The sequence below is a fragment of the Narcine bancroftii genome, chromosome 4, assembly GCF_036971445.1.
Source record: "Narcine bancroftii isolate sNarBan1 chromosome 4, sNarBan1.hap1, whole genome shotgun sequence".
NCBI classification, from domain to species: Eukaryota; Metazoa; Chordata; class Chondrichthyes; order Torpediniformes; family Narcinidae; genus Narcine; species Narcine bancroftii.
In genome coordinates, this window is record NC_091472.1 from 89176428 (window position 1) to 89200372 (window position 23945).

At 35.0% G+C, this 23945-nt stretch overlaps 1 protein-coding gene across 4 annotated transcripts in view; it reads right to left on the reverse strand.

Annotated features, from left to right (window-relative positions):
* Positions 1–23945, reverse strand: part of ninl (ninein-like) — a 142606-nt gene that overhangs the window by 116525 nt on the left and 2136 nt on the right. For 3 of the 4 annotated variants that reach the window (XM_069931897.1, XM_069931894.1, XM_069931896.1), the window contains exons 2-3: positions 8162–8361; positions 6125–6221 (exon numbers count right to left, since the gene is read on the reverse strand). In XM_069931897.1, coding sequence (XP_069787998.1) covers positions 6125–6221; positions 8162–8344 — 280 coding nt within the window. In that variant the 5' untranslated portion in view covers positions 8345–8361. Of the gene's footprint in view, positions 1–6124; positions 6222–8161; positions 8362–21433; positions 21475–23945 lie in introns of all 4 variants that reach the window. The other variant, XM_069931895.1, reaches the window with a different exon arrangement.

Consider the following 23945-nt stretch of genomic DNA (forward strand, 5'->3'; position numbering starts at 1 on the left):
ACTCAAAAGCCATTTTTATTAATCAATAAAAATGTACCAATCAAAATAGAGGAGGAAATAATAGATCCAGCAGGGAGATACGTAATGTTAAAATGTCAGATATATTCAGAACTCTGGAATTTGGACAATATATATGCACCCAATGAAGAGGATCAAAAGTTTATGCAAGATATTTTTCTTGAAGATTGTAGATACGCAGGGGAATATATTGATAGGAGGGGACTTTAACCTTAATTTAGATTCAAAGATGGATAAAACTAGACAAAAGACTAGCAGAAAGAACAAAGTAGCCAAGTTTATGGTTAAATCAATGCAGGTAATGCAACTTTTGGATATATGGAGGTGGCAGCACCCAAGGGAGAAGGAATACTCATCTTATTTGAGTAGACATAAAACATACTCAAGGATTGACCTGTTCCTGTTGTCAGCCCATATCTAAGGGAGAGTTAGGAAAAAGGAATATAAAGCTAGATTGCTATCTGATCATTCACCCCTGTTATTAGCAATAGAACTGGAGGACATCCCACCAAGAATATATAAATGGAGATTAAACTCCATGCTACTTAAAAGACAGAATTTTAGAGAATTTATTGAGCGCCAAATTAAAATGTACTTTGAAATAAATACGGAATCAGTGAAAGACAAATTTATATTATGGGATGCAATGAAAGCCTTCATCAGAGGGCAGATAATAAGTTATGTAACTAAGATGAAGAAGGACTACAATCGGGAAATAGAACAGCTGGAAAGGGAAATAGTAAGTACAGAAAAAGAACAAGCAACAAGGGAAGATACAACAAAAAGAAGAGAATTGGCAGACAAAAAAATAAAATACGAAACACTACAAACGTATAAGGTGGAGAAGAACATAATTAGGGAAATTCTTATGGAATGGGTGGAAACCAAGGATAGCGCTCGATAAATTAACAGAATGGTACAAACAAGGGGGCTTACAACTACCAAACTTTAAGAATTATTATAGAGCACCACAATTAAGATATCTATCAGATTTTTATCAAACAAGGGAAAAACCAGATTGGATCAGGTTAGAGCTAGATAAAATAGGGGAGAATGTACCAGAACATATACTTTATAAGTGGGATGAAAAGCTGATGCAATATAGAAGTTCACCAGTACTGCACCATCTGCTCAACATTTGAGAGAAGATTCACGCAGTAAGGAAAAAACAAATGACCAACTACCAAAATTATTATTGATGCAAAATCGACTAATCCCTTTCATAATAGATAACCTTTCCTTTAGAGAATGTGAGAGAAAAGGGATCAAAAGAATAGAAAATTGTTTTTTGGGAAATAATTTATTATCTTTTGAACAAATGAAGTACAAATATGGAATAACTCACGGTACAATGTTTGCATACCACCAACTGAAAACCTACTTAAAGGACAAATTGGGAAGTAGACTGAGGTTAGCAGAAGGAAGCAGTTTTGAATATGTGATTACAGACACAATGATAATTAAAAGATTTATAACAAACCTGTACATCAAGCTGCAAGAGAAGGAAAATGATGAAATAAGCTATAAACCCAAACAAAAGTGGGAAAAAGATTTAAACATAAAGATAAAAAATGAAATATGGGAAAAGCTATGCTCCGAAACTATGAGAAATACAATAAACACGAGGTTACACATGATGCAATATAATTGGTTACACAGACTATATATCATGCCCCAAAAGTTAAATAAATGGGACCCAACAGTATCAGATAGATGTTTTCGCTGTAAGGAGGAAACGGGAACAACAGTACATGCAATTTGGGCATTTGAGAAAGTGGAAAAGTTTTGGGAAGATCTAAATCAGGTATTAAATAAAATCACAAAAAGCAACATACCAAAAAATCCAGAGATCTTTCTTCTAAGTAATATAAGAAGTAAAGAACATGGACTCGATTTGGATGGAGCACAAAGAAAAGATTTATTATGATAGCCTTAGCTGTAGCAAAAAAATTTATTATGTCAACCTGGAAATCAGAAGATAGCCTGAGAATACAGCAATGATACATAGAAATGAATAAATGTATTCCATTGGAAAAAATAACATATAATTTAAGAAATAACATCACAGTATTCGAACAAATTTAGGAACCGTACATGGAACACAACAGAAAAGTCCTACCGCGGACCTCCACCGCCGAAAATGACAGAAGGAGAAGAAGACGAAATTAACTGACCCAATGTGTAAAAGTAGATGACACAATTTTCTTGTTTATTTTCAATGTGTGATGACATTGTTTAATGGGTTTAATGTATCATATATGTTGAACGTTGAGTGGGTGGGGAGGTTGGGTGAAGGAAGGAGGGAAGGGAGGGGGAAAAGGGGAGGAAATGACACTGTGTATATTCAAGAGGGAAATGTTTATGTGTATTTTGGTCAGTATGGTTCATAGTGTGAAAAATAAATAAAAAATGTTTTAAAAGAACTACCGAAGATACAGTCATGCTAACCCAGTAGCTATTCTCCAAAGCCCATCCATGTTTAACAATCAGGAAAGCAAATCTCCTCCAATTAACTGTTAGGAAGACCAAAGATTCAGATCTTCATACTCCCTATCCAATCCAACTATCTTCTTGTCAACAAACCTTACCTCCCCAACCATGTTCTCATGAAAAATCCTGCCTTTCAGAACTTTGGTGGGCTATTCAAACCCAACATTTGGGTTTTTACACCCAACATCCTCTTCATTTTCAATCTGCCCCTCCCTTGGAATCCAGACAGATAAAGATTCTGTAAACTGTTTATTTAATAATAAAATAGAATGAGAGTCATCTACTATTTGATACACATAGCCAACAAAGATTTCAGCAATAACAAGCTGTAATCATTATTTAAACTTCGCTTTTTTAAAAAAAAGAAGCAACCAACACAAAAATAAAATCTTTCCAAAAAGGTCTGGGCAAATTCACAAGTTGAAATCAAATGTAAAAAACCACAAAATTGGAATTTCTTTTAAGCTCTCCATTATGTAATAATCCAATATTGCCCATGGCAATAGGGAATAGGATTTTAAATATATGGTCTCAAAAAGGAATTGGGTACATTGCAGACTGTTATAAGGATGGAGTCTTAATGTCATTTGAACAAATGAAGCAAATTAATTTATGATGTTCCAAATGGCACCTTTCTTTTCAATCTGCAATTAAGGGCCTTTCTAAGAGAAAGATGGGAGAATGACTCCACCAGGGATGAGTCAACTGCAACACATTATGTATAAATAATATACCTAAATTTATTACTCAAATATATTATGCCCCGCAAATGAATGGGCAAAAGTTTGGAATTCTTAGGTCCAGGGCAAAATGGAAAGCGGATCTAGCAAAGGATGGGGTAACTTTGATTATTGATGAAGTACGATGAGTCCGCAAAGATTGCACAAATCAAAGCCAGAAATATCAGACAGAAGTTTCCAATGTGGAATAGAAGAAGGAATATTTTTCCACCCCGTATGATGTGTATGTGAAAGTTAATGTTTTCTGGAAAGAGGTATTGGAAGTGTTAACAAAGATTACTGGAGTCAACTTTCCCGGTCATCCAGAACTGTATCTATTGGGGAACTTCATAGATATTAGTAGCTACTTAACTGAGTTTCAAATATCATATACTAAGACTGCACTGACCACAGCCAAGAAATGTATCACAGTCACATGGAAGTCAGACATACTAGTTTCTTTGAAAAGATGGATAGCAGAAATGGATAGCTGTATTCCCATGGAAAAGATTACTTATAATTTAAGAAATAAACATGACACATTCCTGAAAACATGGCAACCGTATTTGAATTACATTGGTACACAAGTGTAGTATCGTTGCTGTAAATTCGTGATCTGCCCTCGATTTTATATTATATATTATTATATTATTACTTTTATTTCTGGCGGTGGACGGAAAGACTCTGTATCCACTTATCTTGTCTAAGTTAAGGGGAAGGGGGAAATGGGGGGGGTTAGAATGTTTTTGCTTTGCGATTTTATTTTGGTTTTCTTATCAATATGTATGAATGTTGAATGTTGTACTTTTTTTTAAATAAAAAGGATTTTTTTTTGTGTGTAAATGGTATATAGGATATTTTGCTATATTTGTGTAAAGGCTGTATACCTGATATAAGCTTGAAAACCAAAAATAAAATGTATTTAAAAATATATAAATAACCACAATTTCTGTTATCAATAATTTCTGTAATACAATTCAAATATCTCTGAGAACATCATGGTTTAAAGATTTAAATATTTCCCAAATTCAGTAACCTAAAAATGCTTTACAACCAGTAGAGTATTCCTGATGTGTAATTGTTCCAGCATCAAAGAGTAAAATCAGCCAATTTATACACAACAAGGTTAAACAAATCCTATGCAATAATGGACAAATGACTCAGGCTTGGTAATTCTTACAAGGATTATTAGTGACCTGGACAATAGGAAGAATACTGTTTAAAAATAGTCTTGTAGGATGATGGACTTATACTCAAGACTACATGCTAAACAAGAGTTAAAGACCTTATCTAGAAGGCCTGAAAGAGCAAAAACTGTAAACTCTGGAAATCTACAAAAAATTACTGAAAAATGTCAGCAAGTCAAGCATCACCAGTCTGAAACATTGATTTCATTTATCTCTTCACAGACATTCTGATGAATGCATCCAGCATTCTTGATCTATGGTTGTCATAAGGGTTGGATTATGATCATCTTCTCTGACAGCCTTGAGTTTTAGTTGAGGAATGAGGATTGGAAGTGGTTCTATTATCTAATGTCAAATTTGTATGCGTTAATTATTGAAGATGAGGTTTGTACAACACATTTTCTGAATGTTCCAGGCAAGAATGCAAGGATTAGAAAGGCAATATACGATTTAAGAACAACCTGGTTCAACTTGAGATTTATTGGATTTAACTTGATACTCTCTGGTCATTTGGTATTGCTACAACAATAATTATAATAGCATTTCTATGCCCAAGGGGGGATACAATTGACCTTAAGGATAAAAAATAAATGATTTACTCATTCTGTATTGGAAAGACATTTTTTTCTTTTTCTTTTTATTCAGTTTAACAAAAACCCTTTACACAAGGTGCACTAATGACAACATAAATCAAATCATATAATGTACATAATCACATATCAATTGTAAATTAGAAGCATAACCATAATTATTACATAACTTTTGTTCTGAACATCAATTATATAATTATAATAAACAATTCAATCATAACTCATACTATGTCCAAAAATAATATTGAATACAAAAATTATACAAATAATACATGTAAAATTCCCTTATACAAGATATTTTATACTCCTCTGATATTGTTATGTGATATCATCCATAATCTGTAGTTAAACCACCTTTTACTTACTTGTTTTATTAATAGAAAGAAAAAATATTATCCCTACTAATTTACCCTTCTCACCCCCACCCCCAAACAAGGATATCTGTATATATTGTAAATATGAATAGAGTAACAGCCCCCAGACACCAAACAGGGAATCCCCAGAGCATCCACTTTACTTAAATCCTCAGATTATGATAATAATCCATGAATGGGCCCCACATTTATCAAATTCAGACTTTGCATCTTTTATATTATATTAATTTTTTCCAAACTTAAATAAGACATGATATCATGTAACCATTGAATATGAGTGGGTGAAACATCATCTTTCCATTTCAAAATTGCTTGTGTAGCTATCAACGAAGCAATATAGGATTCTTTTCTAGGTTGAGGACAGAGATATATCCTCTTCTTGAGAAAAAAACTAATAAAGCAATCAAAAGACATGGTTCTAATTTAATCTTAAGAATGGATCCATATCAGGATAAAAACAAGATAATTTAACTTTAGACTTAAGGTGCAGCACCTTAAACAATATCATGCTCAAAATGAAGACTCATTGATCAAATTAAGAGTTATGTCTCAATCCTCGCCTGAGAATGCTCTATTCGAATCACACTCCCAATCGTTCTTAATCCATTAAATCATTATAAATATTTGACATTAATCTTTCATGAGAAAAATTTAAAAATGCATCTAGAATATTCACTTCAGACATTCAGAAAGTTTGGACTAAACAAAATGTCCAAAAAAAGTGTCTATTAGAAAGGAAAATTTACCTGGTTCTAAATAACTGCTTTCATTTTCCGAGGTACTGAGGTCGATCCCAGTAGATAATACAGCAACAAAACCTTCTTTAAATTCTTCAAAATTCACCTGCAAGATTCAACAGCATCAGTTACACTGAGGAAAGAGCAACAAGTTACTTGTGGTCATCCCTTCAGTTCTCTAAGCCACAAGCTCCAGGATTCCCAAACAAAACATCTCCACCCCTCTTTAAGACATTCCTTAGGATCCACAGCAAAATAAAATCTTCTGGAAGCACTCAGTGGGTCAAGCAGCAGTGGGAGAAAACAAATAGTCAATGTTTCAGGTTGGAACCTTTCATCAAGAATAGTCGATGAAGGGTTCCAACCCAAAATGATGACCATTTCTTTTCTCTCACCAATGCTGCTCAATTTGCTGTGTTTTTCCAGAGTTTTTTTTGCTCAAGATTCCAGCATTACTCCTTTAGAATTCATCTGCCTTGAGAATCTCTTGTGCAGCTCAGAAAATTGTTCACCCTTCATGACATTTTGCTTCGTTAAAAGTTACTGCATAAATAACATCATAATTAAAAAGCAGGAGACAAGAACTAATTAGCAGCTCTTTGAAAGAACTGGTGCAGGCACAAAGGGCTGAATGTCTTCATTTGGCATCATGATTCTTTGATATTTCACAAATGATTAGACCCTCAAGTCCTCACTTCTACCACAAAAGATACAAAATATATCAATTTAAAGTATCTACAGTTGTGACACAATGGGTTAATTAAATATATGCTTATTAAAGGGATTAGAATTGAGTTAGCTGTTAGGTTGGATGCAATTTACAGACAGAACAATGCCTGTCCAAAGACAGGTGCAAACAGGTTCTGGGCTTTAGCAACATGTGCAAGCACACCCCAGAAACTGAAACATTTGCAGAGTTGGGGCCAAGTGGCTTTTGTAAAGCATGGAAATTGCAACATTTGCAAACTGAAACCAAAAAAAAACAGTGCCTGGAACATCAGGAGGGGAGGGACAGAGAAGGAGAGAGAAGGCAGTTAGCAAAAGGAGTCTGATAAAAGGCTGGACAGAAGAGGAGCCTGCTGAAAAGGTTCCTTTTTCAAGACAGGGCAGAGTTCTGATATGTATCTCTGTGGAAATCAGGACTGGCGGCTAGTCTCCCAGTGTGGCGAAGAGGAGAAGAACTCTGTGAGAAGAACCTGGAAAGAAGACAAGTTTCTTCTTCTGAAAGACACTCCTGTTTGGGGTGTCCAACAAGCAATATCCATCTCTCTGAAACCCTCCACAATTTTCCTGCCTGGTCATTATAAGTAAAGCACTGAAGTTTGCTTGAATGTAATGACTGATTCTATGCACAGGATTGAAGATTACTGGAAACTGTAGCCTTGGAAACATGCACAGTGGATGATTGGCCAGTAAAAAGGACTTTCTTGAAAACACATTACACACACTTGCATTTAGATTAGGTTGGGGGAAGGGATTGTGCAGATAACTTAGTGTTGAGAAGTTAAATGTTGATCTATACTCAGAGAATTAAACTAATTTTGTTTAAGGAACCATTCCTTTGGTGTATTTCTATTGCTGCTGGTATATGGGGTTCACTAAAATCATATGTAACACAGTAAAATCATACATAATAAAGGAATTTATTGATTTCCCAAGATTGAATCTTAGGAAAACATCTTTTTAAATTGAATTTTATCCTTACAAGTGTTAGTTTAATAAAAACAAATTTTGAAATCCTATTACATCAATAATGTTGTTTAACAATTTCATGAATTCAAATTTAGTAAAATATGAACAAACATAGCACTTTGAAAACAAATGCTGAATTCCACCAAAACTGAATTTATCAAACATATACAATTTTATTATTTGTTGCATGAATATACAAGTCACCCTTTTAAAAGAATTCAAGTATCTACAGATTATACTTGTACACCAGTTTTTGCAACAGTCCAAATTAGATGCATGTGCAAAAGTGGGTCTCACATTGTGTACTTAAATACAGTGCAAAGTTACTTCCTGTTTTACACAGGTAGTGCTTACTCTAACGTTGAGTTTGCTGCCCAAAAGTGTCTGCAGTAGAAGGGGAAGCTGGGCCTCTAGGTGAAGCTTATGGCCCAGTTCAGTTAGCTCCTCCTGGTCCAGGTATCCTGTCCCTGAGGTATCGCAGCTGTCAAACACATCCTTCAGCTGAGACACATACTTTTTCCGTTCTGCTTCATCCATCCCATAGCACCAACCAGCTGGAAAAGAATTTCCAAAAGTTTAAAAAATAAGATGAAAATACTGGGTTTTTTTCCAAATCCCAGAATAAGCAAGATTATTAAATCAATGCACAGCAATTTAAAATCAGATTAATAGAAAAAGCAGAATTCCCAACATGAGGAAGTGGAAGGAAAACAGGTAATCAGAAAAAGATCTTCTTTTCCTTAACAATTTTGGAGATCTAAAAAATGTTCCAATTGCCAAAAATTAATAAAATGATTAGTTATAATCTTAAGCCTCAAGAGAAGAATTAAAATAGCAACAAGAGCAGAGTATTTCAGTCCAGAATGACACAGGTTGAGCATGGATCACACAGTAATACTGTGCTACGGTTGTAGAACTTGTGAGACGAACTGCCAAAGAGGAGTTAAAAAGGAAACTCTGCAGATGCTGGGACTGTAATGCAATACACAAGTGTTGGGAGAAACTCAGTAGGTCATTCAGGATCTACCAAAATTAAAGGGTAATCAACATTTCAGACCAGAGCCCTTCATCAAGGTAAGATCAAAAAAAGTAGGCAGGCAGTGAGGGGGCAGTGAAGGAAAGAGCAGAGAGGAAGGGGCAGTGGGAGGAGCACATGCTAACAGGCAAGATGTCATAGGTGGATATAGCTGGGAGGGTTGAAGAGAAAAAGAGCTGAGAAGTGATGGGGAGGCGGTAGCTCTATTTTTCTTTAAGCGTCAAAACTCTTTAAATGTTTAGTATTCACAGATATGACTGAATGGAACTTCAATCTCTCTGAAGGCAACTTCAACTCAAATACAAATTAGACAGTTTCCGTCACCAGGTGACACTTGAATTTTCTTTTAAACTCTTTTTCAAATTTACTGACATGATACTAGAAATTCCCTTAAATTGACTTTAAGAAGCTTTCAACAGTAAGTGGAAAATGGCATGCACTACTGCAGTTAGTGGGCTTCTCTCCTGATCTAGCAGAATCCAGAGAAGTCAATGTTAATGCCATCAGGTTGGAGAGTGTCCAGAGAAGCCTCGGTTTCTCCTCCCTCAGGAACTGCCGAACTGGGGCCATCTGTAAACTGGTTTGGCACTCCCCTGACTTTTCCAGTTTCCAGTTTCTGCTCGATCACTCCTTATTCTCCCTCCCCCTCTTCCTTACCTTTAGCTCTCCACCCCCTTCCCTCTCAATTCACAGAGCTATTCCACCTCTGTTTTCTCTTGAGCCTTCTCTCCCTTATCCACCTATTATTACCACTTGCCTGTTGGCCTGTGCTCCTCCCCTCCCCCCAAATTTTATTCAGGCATCCTGTCTACATTTTGCTCATATTTTGATGAAGGACTCACGGCCCAAAACATTGGTTTTGTATCTTTATCTTTATGTTTCTTCAGCTTTGTGTTTTTACTTCAGTTACTGTATCTGCAAACTTTCATGTTGCACTTCAAGCAGTGTCCTGTTTGCCAAGAAGCGAAACTGTCTGCTGGAGGAACTCAATGGGTGATTAGAAGATAAAATCTAACAAGGTGAGAATGGTGGTACAAAGAAGTACCAGATGGAACCAAAGCCACCATCTGTAGACTCCTGTTTGCCATGAGATGGATTGCATTTGAGGACCCTTTACTGTCTAGAACAATAATCTGTGTGGCCCGATCAGGGTCCAGAATATCAGGGTCAGGAACGTGGGCAGGTTTGGGGCTCATGCCAAGATCCAGAGCACTTGTACGTTTCAGCATGTTTAGAAGCTGAAATTTACATAGATTGTTCCATCTATGGAAGGAGTTTACCACTGCATGTCATTGCCATCTCAGCAATGGACTTTGTTATCCATCTGCTTTGTTATTCATGGAACGTCCATGTTCTTATTCCCCCAAGACTAACAAAGACTTGGTGTGAATAATTACATGTACTTTCACAATAGGGTTGCCACAAAACTGTTTGATTGGATATCTTATTTTGTTCAATTATATCTTTCAAGTTTTTTGGTTTTCCTCTCAATTGCCACACAGCCCCCTAACCATTCAATGCAAATGGAAAAAAAGAGTGCATTGCAGCCAGCTAATCTTGTCCTCAATCATTAGGCGCAGTAGAGGACAGTGAGCAAGAGCTGGAATTTCCCAGTGATGTTTAAACCCCTATATTTTGTGCACTATTACTTTCATATAGTAAGATGATTATAATACGAATGTTTGCACTATAATGCTAAATTTCATGACTTGTTCATGACAATAGATTCTTATTTATCACTACTGACCCATCTGTTCAGTTCAGGATTCTGATCAAACAATGCAAGTTCTTTCTCATAACAGCAAAGTTGTTCACTGTCTTAAAAAGAATGATCCAGAATTTGAACCCATACCCCCAGGCAATTCTTCACTGTCCAAGACAATCATATTTTGTCAAAAACATATCCAATTGAAAGGATATCTGACAAAACCTCTTCCTCCCCACTCAAATGTCACTAATAACTAATCATTTTACCATCACCAAATTCCTGATAATAACAATGTTCTTTTATAGAAAATATAGCGCACTCAGATTCATACTTAACTTTCCGCGAGGAGATGGGAAATTAACACATACAAAATGTCGCATTAATGCACAATAACTAAAAGGAAATGTTGGTGTTAAAAAGTTGTTTTTGGTCACTTTGTTTCAGGGGAAATACTTTTGTTTTTTACCCCACAATAAATTTACTTTTTTTAAAATGTTCGTTTAGATTGTTGCAAGTGAGCTGCAGTAGGCAAGATTTTCATTTCATCTGTGCACTGTTCTTGTGAATATAACAATAAACTTTCTTCATAACACAATAGAAAAGATCAATTATTGGCACAAATTTTGAAATTAAAAACTGCAGATGATAGAAATCTGAACTAAAAACATTCATCAGGTCAGGTAGCATCTGTGGAAAGAGAGAAAGATTTCTCCACCTTCCCTTCCTTCTCCTATCAGAGAGCCCACCACCACTTTTCAGCCCTTTCTCTTCTACCCTCTCACTTGTATCCACTATTACCTTATTGCTAGCTGGTCTTCCTCCCCCATTCCCCCCATCTTCCCACCTTTTTAAATTCAGCCTACCCGATTTCAGCACTCGTAAAAGGGCTCACTTGTATATATATGAGATTACTTGTTATGTGTTTTCCTTAAAAATTTATGTTTATATGTTAAACTCAATAAAAATATTTTAAAAAAGAATGAAAGAAAGAGCTCAAGCCTGAAATATTGCAGAGATAAAGAGATGTAACAAGAATGAAGAACAGCGATAAAGTATATATAAAGATGTAAAAACAATGTATATGTAAAGAATGTATATGCAAAGAACTAAAGAGAAGGGAAGGGGGAAGGGTGTTTAAAAAAAAGTGTTTTCTGGAGCGGGCTGGGTGAAGGGGGAATAACCGTCACTGCAAAAATCAGTTGACGCTGAGAACAAGATCGCAATCCAAATGAAAAGGGTAGTTGTGGTTGCCCGGCAAGGGGTATGGGGCAACTCAGAGAGAGGGGGAACTTTTGGGGTTAAGGTATTAGTGGATGTGGGAACTGCGGGGATACTTTATGTCTTAAATGTGTTGTCGTATATTAAATGTAATAAGAGAAAACTAAGAGATGAAAATGGGGAAAAGGGGGATGGAGGTGGCGAAGAGGTGGAAAAGAGGTGCATGCAAGATATAAGATGGCCATGTTGAACTATATGACTATAAACATTAATGGAATACATAACCAAATTAAAAGGAAGAGGCTACTAAATTTATTGAAGAAGGAAAAAATAGATATAGCATTTGTGCAGGAAACGCATCTAACTGAAGCAGAACATAAACTAAAGAGAGACTGGGTAGGACACGTATTGGCAGCATCCTATCATTCAAAAGCTAGAGGTGTAGCCATACTAGTTAACAAAAATGTACCAATTAAAATAGAGGAGGAAATAATAGATCCACCAGGGAGGTATGTAATGATAAAGTGTAAGATATACTCAGAATTTTGGAATTTGCTCAATATATATGCACCTAATGAGGAGGATCAAAAGTTTATGCAGGATATTTTTTTGAAGATTGCAGACACACAAGGAAATATATTGGTAGGAGGGGAATTAAACCTAAATTTAGACCCAATGTTAGATAAAACTGGACAAAAGACAAGCAAAAAGAATAAAGTAGCCAAATTTATGGTTAAATCAATGCAGGAAATGAAACTTATGGATATATGGAGGAGGCAACACCCAAGAGAGAAGGAATTTTCATATTATTCAAGTAGGCACAAAACTTACTCAAGGATTGATATGCTTTTGTTGTCAGTCCATATTCAAGGGAGTGTTAGGAAAACTGAGTATAAAGCTGGACTACTATCAAATCATTCACCCCTATTATTAGCAATAGAACTGGAGGACATCCCACCAAGAACATATAGATGGAGGTTAAACTCCATGCTACTTAAAAGACAGGAATTTAGGGAGTTTATTGAACGCCAAATTAAAACATATTTTGAAATAAACACAGGATCAGTCAAAGACAAATTTATATTATGGGACGCAATGAAAGCCTTCATTAGAGGGCAGATAATAAGTTATGTGACTAAAATGAAAAAGGATTACAATTGGGAAATAGAGCAGTTGGAAAGGGAGATAGTAAGTACAGAAAAGGAATTAGTAGAAAGGGATGATATAACGAAAAGGAAAGAATTGGCGGACAAAAAAAATTAAATACGAAACATTACAAACGTACAAGGTGGAGAAGAACAGAATGAAAACAAAGCAAAAGTATTATGAACTGGGAAAAAAAAACACATAAAATATTAGCCTGGTAACTTAAAACAGAACAAGCTAAAAGAATGATACCGGCATGAAAGAAAAAGAACAAACCAATTACATATAATCCAACAGAGATTAATGAAAATTTTAATGGAATTTTAAAAAAAATTTTATTTTTCACACTATAAACCATATTGATCAAGATACATACATTTTCCTTCTTAAATATATACAGTGTCATTTTCTCCCCCACCTTCCCTCCTCCCCACCCTCCCTCCCTCACCTCCCCTCCCATTTATTTAAAGTTCAGAATATAAGATACATTAAACCCGTTAAACAATGTTGTCACTCAATAAAAATAAACAAGAAATTCCACTGAGTCAGTTCTTTTCATTATCTTCTCCTTCTGTCATTTTAGGTGGTAGATGTCCACGGTAGGTTTTCTCTATTGTGTTTCATGTACGGCTCCCATATTTGTTCAAATATTGTAATGTTATTTCTTAAATTATATGTTATTTTTTCTAATGGAATACATTTATTCATTTCTATATACCATTGTTGTATTCTCACGTTATCTTCTAATTTCCAGGTTGACATAATACATTTTTTTGCTACAGCTAGGGCTATCATAACAAATCTTTTTTGTGCTCCATCCAAATCGAGTCCAAATTCTTTGTTTTTTTATATTACTTAGGAGGAAGATCTCTGGGTTTTTTGGTATATTGCTTTTTGTGATTTTATTTAGTATCTGGTTTAGATCTTCCCAAAATCTTTCCACTTTCTCACATTTCCAAATTGCATGAACTGTTGTTCCCGTTTCCTTTTTACAGCGAAAACATCTGTCTGATACTATTGGGTCCCATTTATTTAACTTTTGAGGTACAATGTATAGCCTGTGTATCCAGTTATATTGTATCATACGTAACCTCGTGTTTATTGTATTTCTCATGGTTCCAGAGCATAGCTTCTCCCATGTTTCATTCTTTATCTTTATGCTTAGATCTTGTTCCCATTTTTTTGTTTGGTTTTACCATTTGTTTCCTCATTCTCCTTTACTTGTAGTTTAATATACATGTTTGTTATAAATTTTTTGATTATCATTGTGCCTGTAATCACATATTCAAAATTACTTCCTTCTGGTAACCTCAGACTGCTTCCCAATTTATCCTTCAAGTAGGATTTCAGTTGGTAGTATGCCAACATTGTATCGTAAGTTATATTATATTTATCCTTCAATTGTTCAAAGGATAATAGTTTATTTCCCGAAAAACAATTTTCTATTCTTTTGATCCTTTTTTTTCTCCCATTCTCTAAAGGAAAGGTTATCTATTTTAAAAGGGATTAGCTGATTTTGCGTCAGTATTAGTTTTGGTAGTTGGTAATTTGTTTTATTCCTTTCTACATGAATCTTCTTCCAAATGTTGAGCAGATGATGCAATACCGGAGAATTCCTACGTTGTACCAATTTTTCATCCCATTTATATAATATATGTTCAGGTATCTTCTCCCCTATTTTATCTAGTTCTAATATAGTCCAATCTGGCTTTTCCCTTGTTTGATAAAAATCTGATAGGTATCTTAATTGTGCGGCTCTATAATAATTTTTAAAGTTTGGCAGTTGTAAGCCTCCTTGTTTATACCATTCTGTTAATTTATCTAGTGCTATCCTCGGTTTCCCCCCTTTCCATAAAAATTTCCTTATTATTTTCTTTAATTCCTTGAAAAATTTCTCTGTTAAGCGTATTGCTAATGTCTGAAATAGGTATTGTATGCTTGGGAAAATGTTCATTTTAATACAGTTTATCCTTCCTATCAGTGTTAGTGGTAAATCTTTCCAATGCTCTAAGTCATCTTCTAATTTTTTCATTAGTGGATAATAATTGAGTTTATATAGATGGCCGAGGTTTTTATTTATTTGTATGCCGAGATATCGCATTGCTTGTGTTTGCCATCTGAATGGTGATTCTTTCTTAAATTTTGAGAAATCCGCATTATTCATTGGCATTGCTTCACTTTTATTTGCATTAATCTTGTACCCTATGTAATACCCTTGTATCTTATGTAATTCTTTTATTGATATTTCTGGTTCTGCTAAATATATTATAATGTCACCTGCAAAGAGACTGATTTTATATTCCTTGTCTTTTATTTTTATCCCATTTATTTTATTTTCTGTTCTTATCAGTTCTGCAGCTCAGAAACAGGCCCTTCAGCTCATTGTTCAGACTGACGATCGACCACCCCCACATACACCCATCTTGTTTTTTTAATTCTCACCACATTGAAGAATGGATGTATAACAGGGGAAAAGTACATTGGTATAAGAGAGCACCAATAGTTTTATCAGAAGATCAGAAGGAAAGGGCTATCTTGAACTCGCTGTCCGAGGAGGTGGTCGAGTCGGATACAGTTACTATATTTAAGATGTGTTTAGATAGACCTTGAAAGGCAAGCATAAAGGATACAATCCTGGTGTATGTGGACAACAGGGTTAGCATGGGCATGGTGGACTGAAGGGCCTGTTTACATACTGACCATGAACTAACCATTCTCACTAGTCCAGGGTCAAACCCATCTTTACTGCCCCACATTCTCATTAGCTCCCATCAGATTCAACCACTAACCCACACACTATGAAATATTTACAATGTCAATTAACCTCTCCACTCACACATCCAAGGGGAGTAGGAGGGAAGCGGAGTCCCAGGGAGATACACACAGGGTGTATGTACAAATTCAATACAGGTGGTGGTTAGGATCAGGCCCAGGTTACTGGTTACTACCCGTTGCACCCTGTGCCATTGACCCACGTGTAACTGTGCAACATCAGATTTTATTTCATTAAACCTGATTCATTAAATCTGCCATGCAAACAATAAAGGAGATAGTGGGCATCCCTGCCTTGTTGATCTGCTTAAGTTAAATTGTTTTGATATATATCCATTTACTGTCACTTTCGCCAATGGCCCCTTATATAATGCTTTAATCCAATTAATATATTTCTCTGGTAAGCTGAATTTTTGTAGTACTTTGAATAAATAATACCATTCTACTCTGTCAAAGGCCTTCTCTGCGTCTAAAGCCACCGCTATTGTTGGAGTTTTATTTCCTTCTACTGCATGAATTAAGTTAATAAATTTACGGATATTGTCTGTTGTTCGTCTTTTTTTAAATAAATCCAGTTTGGTCTAGATTTACTATTTTTGGTACATAGTCGGCTAATCTGTTTGCTAAAAGTTTAGCTATCATCTTATAATCTGTGTTAAGTAAAGATATTGGTCTATATGACGCTGGTGTAAGTGGATCTTTCCCTGTCTTTGGTATTACTGTAATTATTGCTGTTTTACATGACTCTGGTAAGCTTTGTGTTTTATCAGTCTGGTTGATTACTTCCAGAAGGGGAGGAATTAATAAATCTTTAAATGTTTTATAGAATTCTATTGGGAATCCATCCTCTCCTGGTGTTTTATTGTTTGGTAGTTTTTTTTATTATCTCCTGTATTTCTTCTATTTCAAATGGTTTTGTCAATTTATTTTGTTCCTCTGTTTGTAATTTTGGTAGTTCAATTTTAGTTAAAAATTCATCTATTTTATCTTCTTTCCCTTCGTTTTCAGTTTGATATAGTTGTTCGTAGAATTCTCTGAAGTTTTCATTAATCTCCGTTGGATTATATGTGATTTGCTTGTCTTTTTTCATTAATGCCAATACCATTCTCTTAGTTTGTTCTGTCTTAAGCTGCCGTGCTAGAATTTTGTGCGTTTTTTCTCCTAGTTCATAATATTTCTGTTTTGTCTTCATTATGTTCTTCTCCACCTTATATGTTTGTAGTGTTTCATATATATTTTTTAATCTGCCAATTCTCTTCTTTTAGCAGTGTCTTCCTTCATTGCTAATTCTTTTTCTATATTTACTATTTCCCTTTCCAACTGTTCTGTTTCCTGGTTGTAGTCCTTCTTCATCTTAGTTACATAACTTATCATTTGCCCTCTGATAAACGCTTTCATTGCATCCCATAGTATAAACTTATCTTTCACTGATTCCGTATTTATTTCAAAGTACATTTTAATTTGTCGTTCAATTAATTTTCTAAAATCCTGCCTTTTAAGTAGCATGGAGTTTAATCTCCATCTATACATTCTTGGTGAGATGTCCTCTAACTCTATTGTCAATAACAGGGGTGAGTGGTCCGATAATAGTCTAGCTTTATATTCCGTTTTCCTAACTCTCTCTTGCATGTGAGCTGATAACAGGAATAGGTCAATTCTTGAGTATGTTTTAATTGTGCCCGAATAATATGAATATTCCTTTTCCTTTGGGTATTGTTTCCTCCATATATCCAAAAGTTGCATTTCTTGCAGTGATTTAATTATAAATTTGGTTACTTTGTTCTTTCTATTAATTTTTTTTTCCAGTTTTATCCATGTTTGAATCCAAATAAAGATTGAAATCCCCTCCTATTAGTATGTTCCCTTGCGTGTCTGCTATCTTGAAAAAGATATCTTGCATAAATTTTTGATCTTCTTCATTAGGTGAATACTCATTGAGTAAATTCCAAAACTCCGAATATATCTGACATTTTATCATTACATATCTCCCTGCTGGATCTGTTATTTCCTCTTCTATTTTGATTGGTACATTTTTACTGATTAATATAGCTACTCCTCTAGCTTTTGAATTATATGATGCTGCTGTTACATGTCCTATCCAATCTCTCTTTAATTTCTTGTGTTCCACTTCAGTTAAGTGTGTTTCTTGTAAGAATGCTATATCAATTTTTTCTTTTTTCAGTAAATTTAACAGTTTCTTCCTTTTGATTTGTTTATGTATTCCATTAATATTTAAAGTCATATAGTTCAACATAGCCATTTCATACTTTGTTTATTTTTCCTTTCCGTTTTCTCATCATCACCTTTCCTTCTTATCCATTTCTGCTTTCTTTTTTTGAACACATTATAAGACAACATTTCTAAAACATAAAATATTTCCATTATTCTCCTATCTAAAATTCCTTTAACCCCACTATCCCCTCCCCTTCCTGAGTTGCCCTTTATCCCTTGTCGGGCAACCACATCTCCCCTCTCCATTTGGATTTGCGAATTCACTCGCAAGCGTCAACTGATTTCGCAGTGACCGTAATTCTTCCCCACCCAGCCCCCCAAAAAGATTTTAATCTTCATATATAACAAAGGTCACTCTCTTAATTCCCTCCTTACTTCCTTTCTTCCCTTACTTTCCTTTCTTAGTTCTTATCTATACTCTATTATTTTTAATATACATACACACACACACATATATATATATATATATATATATACATACACACATACATATAGTTTGTGGTCATTTTTGTTCTCGTTACATGTCTTCATCTCTCTGTCTGCTTTGTAGTTGTTCTGCAAATTTTCGTGCTTCCTCCGGATCCAAGAATAGTCTGTTTTGCTGCCCTGGAATAACTATTTTAAGTACCGCTGGGTACTTTAGCATAAATTTATATCCTTTTTTCCATAGGATTGTTTTTACTGTATTAAACTCCTTCCTCTTCTTCAAGAGTTCAAAACTTATATCTGGATAGAAAAAAAATTTTTGACCTTTGTATTCCAGTGGTTTTTTGTGTTCTCTTATTTTCCTCATTGCTTTCTCCAATATATTTTCTCTTGTTGTATATCTTAGGAATTTTACTAGAATGGATCTTGGTTTTTGTTGTGGTTGTGGTTTAAGGGCCTATGTTCTATGTGCCCTTTCTATTTCCATTTCTTCCTGTAATTCTGGTCTTCCTAGGACCCTGGGTATCCATTCTTTTATAAATTCTCTCATATTCTTGCCTTCTTCATCTTCCTTAAGGCCCACTATCTTTATATTGTTTCTTCTATTATAATTTTCCATTATATCTATCTTCTGAGCTAACAGCTCTTGTGTCTCTTTAACTTTTTTATTAGATTCTTCTAATTTCTTTTTTAAGTCATCTACTTCCATTTCTATGGCTGTTTCTCGTTCTTCCACCTTGTCCACTCTTTTTCCTATACCTGACATGATCATCTCTAATCTATTCATTTTTTCTTCTGTACTTTTTACTCTTTTCATTTCACTGAATTCTTGTGATTGCCATTCTTTTATTGATTCCATATATTCTTTAAAAAAAATATATCCATGTACTTGCCCTTCCCTTCTTCTTCAATTTCTCTGTGTTCTTCCTCTTCTTCTTCTGAGTCCACTCCAGGATCTGTGTCCTTTACCTCTGTCTCTTCTGGTTTTCTTGTTGGGTTGTTTGTTTTATCTTGTTGAGTATTTTTGGTCTTCTTATTTTTATTAGAACTGTCTTGCTGCTGGTCTTCTTCCTCTGGGTTGGTCATCTGTTGTTTCTTTGATTTCTTTTTACTCTCTTCTTTCTTGTTCTCGTTATTTTCTATGTTCTCCTCTTGCTGCTTTGTTGTGGTTGTCAATTTCAGCTGTGGAGATCGACTCCTCAGCTGGTCCCCCCTCCCATCAGTGTTCTTTTTGTCTTGCGCACTTTTGTTTGCTCCGCGAGCCATTTTTGTAGTCCCGAGCTCAGGACTTCAACTGACCTGAGGGAGCGGGCTTCTCTTTCCGCGCGGGCCTCTTCGGACAGGTAAGGCCTTCACCTTCTTCTTCCAACATCTTTTCTTCTTCTCTTCTTCCCGTTGCTTTCGGCTTTTCTTTCTTCGCTGCCATTTTCTCCACACCTTTATTTTCACTTTATTTTAGTTTTTGTGTTTGTGCCTTTGTTTTTTCTCTGTTTTTTTTAAACTTTTCTGGAGAGGGCTGGAGTTCCCCGACCGGCCACTACTCCATCATGTGACTCCTCAAATTTTTATGGAATTTTATGAACAATTGTATCAAACTATGAACAAGGGGAAAGATGATAAAATAGAGGAATTTTTAGCTAAAATTGAACTGCCGAAATTACAAGAGGAACAAAACAAACTAATAAAACCATTTGAAATAGAGGAAGTACAGGATATATTAAAAAAGCTGCCAAACAATAAAACACCAGGAGAGGATGGATTTCCAATAGAAATCTATAAAACATTTAAAGAGTTATTAATTCCTCCTCTCCTGGAAGTAATAAACCAGATAGAAGAAACACAAAACTTGCCAGATTCATGTAAGACAGCAATAATTATAGTAATACCAAAGATGGGGAAGGATCCATTAACACCAGCATCATATAGACCAATATCTCTACTTCACTCAGACTATAAGATAATAGTGAAATTATTAGCAATACAGACTGGCCGATTGTGTACCAAAAATAATAAAACAAGATCAAACTGGATTTATTAAGAAAATACGAACAGCGGACAATGTCTGCAAACTTATTAATCTAATCCACGCAGTTCAAGGAAATAAGAAAGCAACAATGGCTGTTGCTCTAGACGCAGAAAAAGCCTTTGACAGAGTAGAGTGGAATTACTTATTTAAAAAATTACAGAAGTTCAATCTACCAGAAAAATATATAAATTGGATTAAAGCATTGTATAATGGACCGTTGGTGAAGGTAACAGTAAATGGATATGTATCGAGTCACTTTAAATTAAGTAAGACAGAAATGTCCACTATACCACTCATTGTTCACCTTAGCAATAGAACCTTTGGCAGAACTGGTAAGAATAGAAAATAAAATAAAAGGGATAAAAATAAAGGAGAAGGAGTATAAAATCAGCTTATTTGCAGATGACATCATAGTATACCTAACAGAACCAGAGGTATCAGTAAAAGAATTACATAAGAAATTGATGGAGTATGGAGAAATATCGGGGTACAAGATCAACGCAAATAAAAGTGAAGTGATGCCAATGAGTAATGCAGACTATACAGAATTTAATAAAGAAACACCATTTAAATAGCAAGCACAAGCAGGTATCAGATTAGATAATAACAACCCACTTGCACAAACTAAATTATCAGCCACTAATAAAGAAATTGCAGGAAGACTTAGAACATTGGAAAGAATTACCACTAACATTGATAGGGAGGGTAAACTGGATTAAAATGAACGTGTTCCCAAGGATACAATACTTATTTCAAACATTACCAATTCTCTTAACAGAAAAATTCTTTAAGGAACTAAAGAGAATAAGGAAATTCTTGTGGAAAGGGAGGAATCCAAGGGTAGTGTTAGATAAATTAGCAAAGAGGTATAATCAAGGTGGTTTGCAGTTACCAAATTTTAGAAATTATTATAGAGCTGCACAATTAAGGTATTTATCAGATTTTTATCAGAAAAGGGAAAAACCAGACTGAACTAAGATAGAACTAGATAAAATAGGGGAAAGGTACCGGAACATATACTTTATAAGTGGGATGAAAAGCTGGTGCAATATCAAAGCTCACCAGTACTGCATCATTTACTTAATACATGGAAGAAGATCCACCTAGAAAGGAAAAAAACAAATTATCAAATACCAAAATTACTATTGACGCAAAATCCGCTAATCCCTTTTACAATAGATAACCTTTCCTTTAGAGAATGGGAGAGAAAAAGAATCAAAATAATAGAAAATTGTTTTTTGGGAAATAATTTATTAACATTTGAACAGTTGAAGTACAAATATGGAATAACTCATGGTACAATGTTTGCATATCATCAATTGAAAACTTATTTAAAGGATAAATTGGGAAACAGCTTGAGATTACCTGAAGGAAGCAGCTTTAAATACGTGATTACAGACACAATGATAATTAAAAGATTTATAACCAACATGTACATTAAGCTGCAAGATAAGAAAAATGAAATAAACTATAAACCTAAGCAGAAGTGGGAAAAGGATCTAAACATAAGGATAAAGAATGAAGCATGGGAAAAGTTATGTTCTGGAACTATGAAGAATAAAATAACCACAAGGTTACGCATGATACAGTATAATTGGTTACACAGGTTATATATTACTCCTCAAAAATTAAAAAAAATGAGATTCAACATTATCGGATAGATGTTTTCACTGTAAGAAGGAAATGGGAACAACATTACATGCAACTGGGGCATGTACGAAAGTAAATACATTTTGGGAAGAATTAAATCAGATACTAAATAAAATTTCAAAAAATAACATACCAAAAAAACCAGAGATATTTCTTTTAAGTAATATAAGAAGTAGAGAATTAGGCCTCAAATTGGATAAAGTGCAAAAAAAATTAATTATGATACCCTTAGCTATAGCAAAAAAATGTATAATGTCAACTTGGAAAATGGAAGAGATACAGCAATGGTACATGGAAATGAATAAACGTATTCCATTGGAAAAAATAACATATAATTTAAAAAATAAAGTCACAATGTTTGAACAAATTTGGGAACCATACATGGAACATATCAGAGAGAGCTTGCCTACGACCTCCATCCCCTAAAATGAGAATGAAAATGATAAGAAGACAAAACGACTAGATTCAGTGTGTAATAAATAGATGATGCATTTTTCCTGTTTATTTTCCTTTGTGTGAAAGTATTATTTTATGGTTTTATTGTATTGTATATGTTGAATATTTATGGGTTTTGAAGGGGGGTGTGTAGAGGGAAGGGAGGGAAAGGGGGAAAAAAAGGGGAGAAAAGACCACTGTGTAAATTTAATGAGATACATTTGTACATATTTTGGTTGATATGGTTCACAGTGTGAAAAATAAAAAATTATTTTAAAAAGCCTGAAATATCGCCTGCCTTTTATTTTCTATGGATGCTGTGTGACCTGCTGAGTTTTCTCAGTAGTTTTATATACTGAACAAATTTTCTTCTGCATTTCCTACAAGTGACAACAGCTCAAATTACCTCTTTGGTTATTATGCAGTCTTGAAATATATTGGGGTAGTGAAGGGCATTGTTTAAATGGGAGGATTTTTCCCCTCACAGCAATGAGTTAATTGTTTTCAGATATTCTTTCTGCAGTTACTTCACAGGAACTCACAACTCTCTAGTTTCCCACTGCACCATTCACTTGTGTCAACGGTTTTAAGTTTTGTTTGCAGACCAAGTAACTTTCTCCCTTTCTGTGGCCTTCATACAAATCGGCTATCACGGGCTGAGAATACCAATCCATTTTACTTTTTTGACAATGACTATCAAAATCAGTGTAGCCAGTAAAACCCAAACCCATCCTAGAACAACATTCTCATACTTGCCTTATACAGTGATAAATGTGGGAATCTTAGGTCAATGCAGTCAAGTCTACATAACATCGGATAATTAAGCACAAGGAGGAACATCATTCAACAGAGTCGTCGTGGTGCAGAGGTCAAGATTCAATTTATTGTCAATGTAATAAAACAGTGACATATTACATAAAATTGCTTTTGCCTGCTGTTAGGCAGATAGATTCGCTATTGACAAAACTTGCCTGAAGTGCCTCTTACTTTCAGAGAAAAAGAAGCAAAAGAGAATCCACCCACCCCCCCCCCCCAAAATACACCGAGTGTCTGTGGATTTGCCTTCCGCATCCACACAGAGTCCAGTCCAAACCATTGGCAACCCAAGCTCCAGATCCGAACTTCTGACAAGGTCAGAAATCCTTCAGCACCCCCTCGCATCCTGGTTCCTGAGTTATTATTGATGCCACTCAGTTCCAGGAACTTAGACTTCTGATCTCAGCTACTTTTCATGCAGAACATGAACTTTCTCCCTGTGGGCACGTGTTTCCCCAGAGCACTCAAGTTTCTTCCCACATCCCCAAAATATGCTGCTTGGAGTTCATCAATGACCCCCAAGTATGAGGACAATGAGAGAATCAGGGTTTGCAAAACACAATAGGTTCTTGTATAGGGAAATAGATACAGGAGTGGGCTCGATGGGATTGCTCCAAGAGCCAGGATATATTAGTGGGTTGACTGGCCACCATCTCATTTCCAAAAATTTGTG